General features: G+C 43.6%; 1 protein-coding gene across 1 annotated transcript in view; it reads right to left on the bottom strand.

Annotated features, from left to right (window-relative positions):
- Positions 1 to 1452: 1452 nt before the first annotated feature.
- Positions 1453 to 10647, bottom strand: part of LOC145359436 (cation channel sperm-associated protein 2-like) — a 49725-nt gene continuing 40530 nt past the window's right edge. The window contains exons 10-12 of the mRNA XM_080213984.1: positions 7992 to 8098; positions 4275 to 4433; positions 1453 to 1680 (exon numbers count right to left, since the gene is read on the bottom strand). Coding sequence (XP_080070110.1) covers positions 1649 to 1680; positions 4275 to 4433; positions 7992 to 8098 — 298 coding nt within the window. The 3' untranslated portion in view covers positions 1453 to 1648. The remainder of the gene's footprint in view (positions 1681 to 4274; positions 4434 to 7991; positions 8099 to 10647) is intronic.

Raw genomic sequence — 10647 nt, 5'->3', positions numbered from 1 at the left:
GACAGGATTTTACAGTTTCGGGATGATCAAGGCCGTAAAATCCCGCCCTAATGCTTTTCATCATTAGGGTAAATGGTTTCTTGCTAATATTTTAAATTTACTCTTCGTTGATATTAGTTTCAACCCATGCTCAATGGTAATGTAAACCTACCTCCAGAGGCATTCCAATTACCTTATCTCTCTACCCACAAGCTGGACCCCTCTACCATTCGGTGACCATGATTCTCTGCCCGCATATAACCTGCTGCCGCTGCCAGTGAAAGCAGAGAATTTGGCGCTCAGCCAAACCTCCATTCACAGCAGGAGGACTGTTACGGGCCAGTTTAGAGAATCCCAGCAGCATTCCTGTAACCATAAGTTGTTCCTTGTTCCTTTATTTTATATTTGATGGCCCTTTGTTCAAACTCTGGTGTCCTGCCCTCCAAAATAACCTTCACTTTACTGCCTTATTGCTTTTGGTATATTTGTCTGTTTTCAGAAACCTCTTGAACTCTTGCCCCATCGACCATGCTCCACATTTCCACTGTTATGCCCTCTGCCTCCATGCCCTTGGTGATATCCTGAGAAGCATCACAGAAAGTAGGATGCTGTTTTGACCTCTGACCTTAGTTTTTGCATTAAGGTAATAGTTTCTGCCATTTAATCATTTAGATGCCTCAATGAAGTCCATCCTTAACCTTCATCTTTCGAGACTCCAGAGATTGAATTTTTCCAAATTTCCTTCTTGGCTCATCTTCTTCACACTGGGGGCTTGTTATTGCAGTGCTATTCTGAATTGTCTTCGATGCCAAGTGCATATCTTTCAATAATAAAAAAAATCCACTGACTGGTTGCTTTTTCACTTTGAACATTGGATGTAAAATAGTCAGTGGCAGATCAGCCCAAATTTAATTTCCACTGACAATGCAAATGGACCCGTTAATCTGGTAACATCCATTTTCATAGGATCATAGAATCCCTACAGCGCAGAAAGAGGGCCTTCAGCCCATCGAGCCAGCACTGACCACAATCCCACCCAGGTCCTATCCCCGTAACTACATGTATTTACCCCGCTAATCCCCCTGACACTAAGGAGCGATTGAGAATGGCCAGTCAACATAACCTGTACATCTTTGGACTCTGGGAGGAAACCAAAGCACCTGGAAGAAACCCAGCAGACACCAGGAGAACGTACTAACTTCATACAGACCCTTCACCCAAGACTGGAATTAAACACGGGTCCCTGGCACTGTGAGGCAGCAGACCTAACCACTGTACCACTGTGCCACCTGATTGTAAGAGTAAAAATTCAACCATGTGTGTCACAGGGTCTATCATTGTTGAGTCACAGAATAAAAGGAAATGTCAAGGGGAGGCTTTGGACGTTCCCACAAACAGACAGGAAATAGGTGCATTGCCCCTCCACTCCACCTCCCCCCCACCCCACCAAAAAATATACTTTATGCATCTCAAGCGAGAAAAATAATTGAAAAATTACAGCAAGAGTCAAAGTGTAAATAAAGTAAATGGTACATTGAGTAGAATTGAAATGATTAAGTTGCAACATTGGGTAATAACTTATTTAACAAACATTGTCACTACAGAGTTTGTAATTAATGCATTTTACTTTCTTGCATAGACATTTTGGCCACCTACTCTTGAAGTCTTTTTACACGTCATGGATATTCAGGAGGGACTGAGCTGCAGAAAACAAAAGCACACATATCAAATGCACTAGATAAACTAAAGCAAAATACTGCGGATGCTGGAATCTGAAACAAAAACAAAAAATGCTGGGAAATCTCAGCAGGTCCGACAGCATCTGTGGAGAGAGAATAGAGCCAATGTTTTGAGTCTGGATGACCCTTCGGACAGTCATCTGAGCTCAGAATGTTAGCTCTATTCTCTTTTCACAGATGTTGTCAGATCTGCTGAAATGTTCCAACAATAGATAGAATGTTCATTTCATTTCATTTCTAGAGTTAAGATTTCTTCCTTCTTTTGGCTAATGTTCACAGTACCTCAATCTGAACCTGCTTTAGGTCTTGAAGCATTTTATTTAATTTGTACAGCTGGAAATAATTTTATCTTCTTATTTTGGAACTAAAATATCATTGGGAGCTTATACATACACCTAAAAGTGAGACAAGGCAACACAGTGACTTGCTGAACTTGCACTCCATCACACCGTGCTACCAAGGTGCTGTAGCATTTACTGCAGACAAATTGAACTTGGGTTCCTGACTAAAAAGCTGTGTAAAATGGAGAGACACTGAGCAAAAGCCAATGATTAGACCGAGGACAGGGGCGAACAAATAAACACCATCTCAAACACCTCTCAACTAAAACAAAATACTACTGATGCTGGAAATCTGAAATATAAATAGAAACAATTGATTATGCAGCATGGTAGAGACATCATTGATCAGTTGGATTTTCAGATCTTGCTGAGGTTGGGTGCTGAGGTGGGTGGGAAGTCTGAATAATATTAGGGACAGAAAGTTGCTGGTTTTCCTACACCATTGGCAATGTCAGATGTTTTAAGGGAGGCAAATTCAGGATCTGATAAGGTTGCCCACTCCGACAAGGATCTGGGTGCTGCCACAGGCTGTCCAGTAAAGGGATAAACATCTCCCTCTCCCAATCACAGTGCTATTGCATCCTTTATAATGGACTCTAACATTTTCCCAGTGACAGATGTTGAGCTTGACTGGCCTATAGTTACCATTTTTCTCTTTCCCTCCCTTTTTGAATCAGGGTGTTGCATTGGGAGTTTTCCAATTCTCTGGGACTTTTCCAGAATTTAAGGATTCTTGGAAGATTACCACTAGTGCATCCGTTATCTCTGTAGCTACTTTCTTTAGTATCCTAAGATGCAACCCATCAGATTAAGAGACTTATCAGTGTTTAGCCCTATTCGTTCCCCCAGTATTTGTTTTCTTGTGATAATTATTGTATTTATTTCCTCCCCCACCCCCCTTTGCTCCTTGATTACTTCATTATTTTGGAACATTATTAGTGTCTCCCACCATGAAGACTGAATAAAATTTTTATGTAACTCCTTGCCATTTCCTGGTTCCCCATTATTATTTCCCCAGACTCATCCTCTGAGATGCTTATGTTCACTTTGGCCACTTTCTTCCTTTTCATACATTTAAAGAAGCTTTTGCTGTCCATTTTTATATTGCATGCTGGTTTATCCTCGCAGTTTATCTCTTTATCTTTTTTGATCATCTTTTGTTGGTTTTTAATACTTCCCTAATTCTCAGGCTTACCACTAATCTCTGCCATATTGTTTGTTTTCTCTTTCAGTTTAATGTTATCTTCAACTTCCTTGGTTAACAATAGTTGATTTATCCCCTTCCTAGAATGCTGCTTCCTTATTTGGATATATCTTGATTACATGACATTGATTATATGACTTAATAAAGATGCCAGCATTTGATACATAGGTTATAGAATCATGTGGATTACAGAAGAAGGCCGTTCTGGTCTGAGTGTCTGTGCCGTCTTTCTGCAAAAGCAACGCACTCAGTCCCATTCCCTGGCTTTTTCTCCTGAAAATGTTATCTCTTCAGGCAGAACACAAGTTATAAGTGAAGGGTGAGAGGTTTAGGGGGGATTTGAGGAAAAACTTTTTGTTTCAGAGGGTGGTGATGGTCTGGAATGCGCTGCCTGGGAGGGTAGTAGAGGTGGGATGCCTCACATCCTTTAAAAAGTACCTAGATGAGTACTTGGCATGCCATAACATTCAAGGCTATGGACCAAGTGCTGGCAAGTGGGATTAGGTCAGGGCCTTTCATATGTCGGTGCAGACCCGATGGGCTGTAGGGCCTCTTCTGCATTGTAGTATTCTGTGATTCTGTGATAATTATCCAGTTCTCTTTTGAAAGCAATGATTGAATCTCCCCGCAGCACATCCTCAGGCAGTGCATTACAAACTCTAACCACTTACTCTCTAAACAAAAAAAATCCTCGTGTTGCTATTGTTTCTTTTGCCAATCATGTTAAATCCATGTCCTCTGGTTCTTGACTCTTGCAACCAGAGGAACAATTTCTCCCTATCTACTCAGTTCTTCATGATCTTGAACACTCTATCAAATCTCCTCTCAATCTCCTCTTTGCTGAGGAGAACAGCCACAGCTTCTCCAATCTATCCACGTAACTAAAGTCCCTTACCCCCGGAGGATGGAAAGAAGTTGCTGATATCTGTATCTCTTCTTCAGCAGCAAGTATCAGCTCCTGTGTTCAATTGCCATGCTCACCATTCATTTACCACCAATGATTGCACCAACCTGCAAGAAATTGTAGTTTCTTCCGTTCTTCCAGGTTGTATTGAAGTTGTTCGAGTAGTTCATAGTAATGAAACAAGGAATCCCTTGGCCAGATCACCTTCTCTCTTGCCACGTTACTTTTCATCAGCTTTATATTTTTACGAAGGTAACTCTCCCAGTCTGTGTAGAAACGAAACCAACAGTCTGCCATGTTTTTCACACATAATCACTAGACATTCCAACTGTTAAAAACACATGATCAATTTTGTGATTCTACTCATGAACCAGGCAATAGCAGTCACAGGGATCTTCGTGAGGAGGTCACTCAACATTACAACTACGAGAACGAGGAGATGTGAATCCATTGTGTAATTTATTTATTAGTGTCACAAGTAGTCTTACATTAACACTGCAATGAAATTACTGTGAAAATTCCCTAGTCGCACACTCAGGCGCCTGTTCAAGTACACCGAGGAAGAACTCAGCATGGCTAATGTGCCTAACCAGCATATCTTTCGGACTGTGGGAGGAAACCGGAGCACCCAGAGGAAAGCCACTCAGACACAGGGAGAACGTGCAGACTCTGCACAGACAGTGACCCAAGACTCAAGAATTGAACCCAAGTCCCTGGCACTGTCAGGCAGCGGTGCTAACCACTGTGCCACTGTTCCGCCATTGAAAGCTGGATGTGGAGGAATGCTGTGTGCCTTTTGTGATTTGATGCCACACTTTGTTTTACAATACTCCTATGCATATGCTTGGGATATTTCATTGTGTTAACGGATCCATATAAATATGAGTTGCTGCTGTCTCCGCTGAGCCTCGCTGGAACAATGTACAGAGAGGTCAAAGTGGAAGTGGGGCAGAGAATTAAAATGACAGGCAGTTTTAAGAATGAATAACAATGTTACATAAAGTGGTCACTCTGTCGGCATTTGATCTCCCCAACGCACAGGAGACCACATCATGAGCAGCAAGTACAGAATGCTAAATTGAAAGGAGTGCAAGTATAAGTTTACCTGGAGGCTGTGTTTGGCACCCTGAGCAGTGTGAAGGAAAGAGATATTTCATCTCCTGCCCCTGCATAGTGATGTACCATGGGAGGGGGAGGGGCCGATTGAGAAGTGGACCTGGTGTCACTGTGGAAGCTGTGCCTTCCAAATATTGAAAGGGGAGAGGAGGGGAGTGTGTCCTTTGTGGTGGCATCATGTTGGAAATGGCAAAAACGGCCGAGTGTGACACGTAGAATGTGGAGGCTAGTGGTATGGAAGATGGCGACAGGGAAATTTATCATGGTTTTGTGAGGAAGCAGAAGGTGTGACAGCAGAAGTATAAGGAATGGGAACTTTAGTAAATGGGTTTGGTACATTTGGTTCAACATGGGGCTGAATACTACCCGCACAACGACGTAAGAGAGCACATGACCCACATCTAAAGCTGATGTTTGTCTTGGTCAGAGCTGTGTGCACAAACACAGAGACAGCTCCAAGCTTAAACACTTAACTGTTGCTCTTGTAATTAATAAATACATACATTTAATCTACTTAAGAATATAAAGGTCTACCAAATGGATCAAATATTCCAACATGGTGAATGGAAAAACCCAAAATCTCACAGAAAGTGCAGAGGCAGCATTCTGACCTGAAGACAAGCTCAAGAAGTCACATAGAGCAAAATTGCCAGAGTAAAGATCCAAAGAAAGGCTTGGAAGCTAAAGGCAGACATTTAATTTTCATCACCGCAGCAGAAGACTCCATGGGATTTGTTGGAGGTACAGTTTCAATTCTCAGAGTGCAGAATCAGCAGACCCAGCAAGGGTGAGCTAAACCTTTTGAATGCCAGGATAAAGCAAGTCGTGGGAAACTTTTAAATAGTTCAGTGGTTAGAAATTGCCATTTTAAAACTCTGTTAGAAAAATCAGCTGGATTTGAAGGTTGGTCGAGTAAACTCAGAGCATGGGAATTAGACTGATGTGCCACTGCAAACAAAGTAGGGAAGCTGATATCTAGTCCGGGGCACCTAATGCGTAGTCGAATTATCTCGCTATTTGGACACAAGTCCGAATTTCACTTAACTGAGTATGGAAAGGTAATTTTTAAAAAATGTCTGATTTTCAGACAATTCTGTTCTGCCAAATTTTGTTCATCAAACCTGCATTAGTAATGATTCTCCTATTATTTACACCTTCACTATAGTCATATTTTATGTCTTTGCTTGTCCGATTACTAATCCTCTGGCTTGTGCCATCACCCATTTGTCATTTAATCTCTACAGTTTTCCGCCTCATCACAAAGCTTTCCATTTAGTTCTTCCCCTTCCTACTTCCCTCTCTATGCCACTAAGCTTGTTTAAAATCTGTCACATCACCTAACTTTTTTCCACATTCATGGAAAGAAAGTAATCCAAGAAACAATCCTTGAGGAGCCCTTTGATCAGCACAGTGGCAGAGTGGTTAGCACTACTGCCTCACAGCGCCAGGGATTTAGGTGCAATTCCCAGCTTGGTCACTGCCTGTGCAGAGTCTGGATGTTCTCCTTATGTCTGCGTGGGTTTCAAGGGTGCTTTGGTTTCTTCCCACAGTCCGAGAGACAAAGAACAAAGAAAATTACAGCACAGGAACAGGCTCTTCAGCCCTCCAAGCCTGCACAGACTATACTGCCCGACTTAACTGAAACCCCCTAACCTTCCCGGGACCATATCCCTCTATTCCCATCCTATTCATGTACTTGTCAAGATGCCCCTTAAAGCCACTACCGTTTCCGTTTCCACTACCTGCCCCGGCAACGAGTTCCAGGCACCCACTACGCTTTGTGTAACAAATCTGCCTCATACATCTCCTTTAACGTGCTGGTTAGATGAATTGGCCATGCTAAATTCTCTCTCAGTGTACTGGAACAGGTGCTGGAAATGTGGTGACTAGGGGATTTTGCAGTGTTAATGTAAGCATACCTGTGACACTAATTAATAAGCTATAATCGATCTAAAACTTTGTTTCTGTCCAGAGGTGCCATCTAAACCAACGATCTAACCTTGAATAAGGTTATCTTTTTTAATGTAAATTTACAATGCTGATTTTATGGTCCACACTCTTATAGTGAAGGCAAAATACTTTACAAAAGGAATTCAACAATCTGTGTCATTAAGTAAAAAACTGTTTAGTACAAATGGAAAAGTCAGTATTTTAAAATTTGCAATATGTTTCAAAAGCTATAAAACAAATTGACACTTCAAATTATTTACAGTTATTCAAAAATGTGGGGGTTAAGTGGATTGGCCATGCTAAATTCAATCATAGGCCATTCAGCCCATCAAATCTGCATCGACCATAATCCCACCCAGGCCCTATTCCCGTAATCCCACATATTTACCCTGCTAACGCTCCTGACACTAGGGTCAATTTAACAAGGCCAATCAACCTAACCCAACATCTTTGGACTGTGGGACAAAACTGCAGCACCTGGAGGAAACCCACACAGACACAAGGAGAACATACAAACTCCACACAAGCAGTAACCCAAGGCTGGAATTGAACCTGGATCTCTGACGCTGTGAGGCAGCAGTGCTAACCACTGGGCCACCGTGTCACCAGAGTTGACCATTATTGTCACAGAGACTAGAAGAGTAAATGCATGGGATTGCAGGGATAGGGCCTTGGTGGGATTGTTGTCGGTGCGGGCTCGATGGGCCAAATGGTCCCTTTCTGCACTGTAGGCTTTCTATGATTCTATGACCTCTTACCTTTAGTTGCAGGTTTGTAAGATATGTCACTTGAATGACTCGCATGGCTGCTTGTTCTAAAATCCATTTCACTCGGGTGATTTAATTCAGAGTCTGACAGTTTATCTCTGCTGACAGCAAGTTGGAGAAAGCAGTAGAATTATGCAAATAGAATGATGCAATGTAGTCTGTGATAAGTTAGTTTGTCCCACCTTGCATTGTCTCCCTCTTTCACTTGAAGGGATTAGCTCACTTCCACATACATTCCTCTAATTCATCAAGATGGCAAATGTTTCTTCATAAATTAAGCGGTAAGTGTCAATGGATTTCAGAGAGGACACCAGAACACAACACTGCCCCTATGCTCACCAAAATGTTGACATGCTCCCTACTGATTTTAAGGGAAATAATCAGGAATGGAAGGTGGAATTTTTTTTTCACTTATGCCATTTATTAAATAATCAACAGAAATTTCATTTTCCAGATGTCCGGATGTCTATATGATGGCACAGTGATTAGCGCTGCTGCCTCAAAGTGTCAGGCACTCAGGTTCAATTCCGGCCTCAGGCCACTGTCTGTGTGGAGTTTGCACTTTCTCCCTGTGTCTGTGCGGGTTTCACCCAGGTGCTCCGGTTTCCTCTCACAGTCCAAAGATGTGCGGATTAGCCTGATTGGTCATGCTGAATTGACCCAAGTGTCACGGGATTAGCAGAGTAAATATATGGGGTTATGGGAATAGAGCCTGGGTAGGATTGTGGTGGGTGCAGACACAATGGGCCGAATGACCTCCAGATGCACTGTTCTTCTATACATTCCAGTAGGAATCACTGGACAGCATTGGGAGCTGAGAAATGGATTCAAACTTCACCTTCCTTTGCCAGGAGCACCAAGACCAACACATACTAGCTATCCCGGCTGTGATCACTTCACTCAGGATAGATCAAGGCAGAACTTAAGCCTCTCCTGATATGCTTGACCTAACTCTGCACTCAATGGCAACCCATTAAGCCATCAGTTTTATTGACAGTGTAAGTTTCTGCTGCACATTTCACAATCCGCAGACATTTTCTCACCCCAAATCAAAAGCAAGGGCCGAAACTCGCCGATGTTGTATGCCCCCCACCACTGCCAGTGAGAATGGAGAAATTGGTGTTCAGCCAAAACTCTGTGGGTGGCACAGTAGGTGGTATGTTGGCACAGTGGGCAGCATGATGGCACAGTGGTTAGCACTGGTGCCTCAAAGTGCCAGAGACACAGGTTCAAATCTAGCCTTGGGTCACTCAGGGGACATGGAGTTGGGGGTAGGGTGTTAGCGTGGATAGAGGATTGGTTGTCAAATAGGAGGCAGAGAGTTGGGGTCAATGGGTGCTATTCGAATTGGCGGATGGTGACTACTGGAGTGCCCCAGGGGTCGGTGCTGGGGCCTCAGCTATTTACCATTTATATAGATGATCTGGAGGAGGGAACCGAGTGTATGGTGTCGAAATTTGCTGATGACACCAAGATTGGTGGAACGGCAAATTGTGCGGAGGGTGTGGAGAGTCTACAGAAGGATCTAGATAGGCTGGGCGAATGGGCCAGGAACTGGCAAATGGAATTTAATGTTGGCAAGTGCGAGGTGGTCCACTTTGGTAGGAATAATGGTAGGAAGGACTATTACTTACGTGGCGAAAAACTGCAGCAGGCGACAGTGCAGAGGGACCTCGGGGTCCTTGTGCATGAGTCGCAAAAACCCAGCTTGCAGGTGCAGCAGGTGGTCAGGAAGGCGAATGGGATGCTGGCCTTCGTAGCGAGGGGGATTGAATTTAAAAGTAGGGAGGTCTTGCTGTGGCTGTATAGGGCATTGGTGAGGCCGCAGCTGGAGTACTGTGTGCAGTTTTGGGTGCCGTACTTACGCAAGAATATTTTGGCCTTGGAGGGAGTGCAGAGGAGGTTTACTAGGCTGATGCCGGAGTTGAGGGGGTTGAGCTATGAGGAGAGGCTGAATAAACTAGGCTTGTACTCGTTAGAATTTAGAAGAATGAGGGGAGATCTCATTGAGACGTATAAGATGATGAATGGGATGGATAGGATAGAGGTGGAGAGATTCTTCCCGCTCAGAAAGGATAGCAGGACTAGGGGTCACAGCCTCAAGATAAAGGGGGGGCGGTTTAGAACGGAGTTGGGGAGGAACTTCTTCACTCAAAGGGTGGTGAATCTCTGGAATTCTCTGCCCGTTGAAGTGGTGGAGGCTACCTTGCTAAATATTTTTAAGACGCGGGTTGATGGGTTTTTGATAAGAGAGGGGATTAAGGGTTATGGGGAGAGGGCGGGAATGTGGAGCTGAGCCACGACAGATCAGCCATGATCTTATTGAATAGCGGGGCAGGCTCGAAGGGCTAGATGGCCTACTCCTGCTCCTATTTCTTATGTTCTTATGTTCTGTGTGGAGTTTGCACATTCTCTCCATGTCTGCTTGAGTTTCCTCCGAGTGCTCTGGTTTTCTCCCACAGTCCAAAGATGTGCAGGTTAGGTGGATTGGCCATGCTAAATTGCCCCTTAGTGTCCCAAGATGTGTAGGTTAAGGGGATTAATGGGGTAAATGCGCAGGGTTATGGGAATAAAGTAGGGAGCCTGGATATGAAGCTCTGTCAGGGAGTCGGTGCAGACATGATGGTGTGAATTGCCTCCTTCAGCA

The sequence above is a fragment of the Carcharhinus amblyrhynchos genome, chromosome 28 (genome assembly GCF_965287045.1).
Source record: "Carcharhinus amblyrhynchos chromosome 28, sCarAmb.v2.hapA, whole genome shotgun sequence".
NCBI lineage: Eukaryota > Metazoa > Chordata > Chondrichthyes > Carcharhiniformes > Carcharhinidae > Carcharhinus > Carcharhinus amblyrhynchos.
The sequence above is the reverse complement of the archived record's forward strand: the minus strand, read 5'-3'. Positions and strand labels throughout refer to the sequence as shown.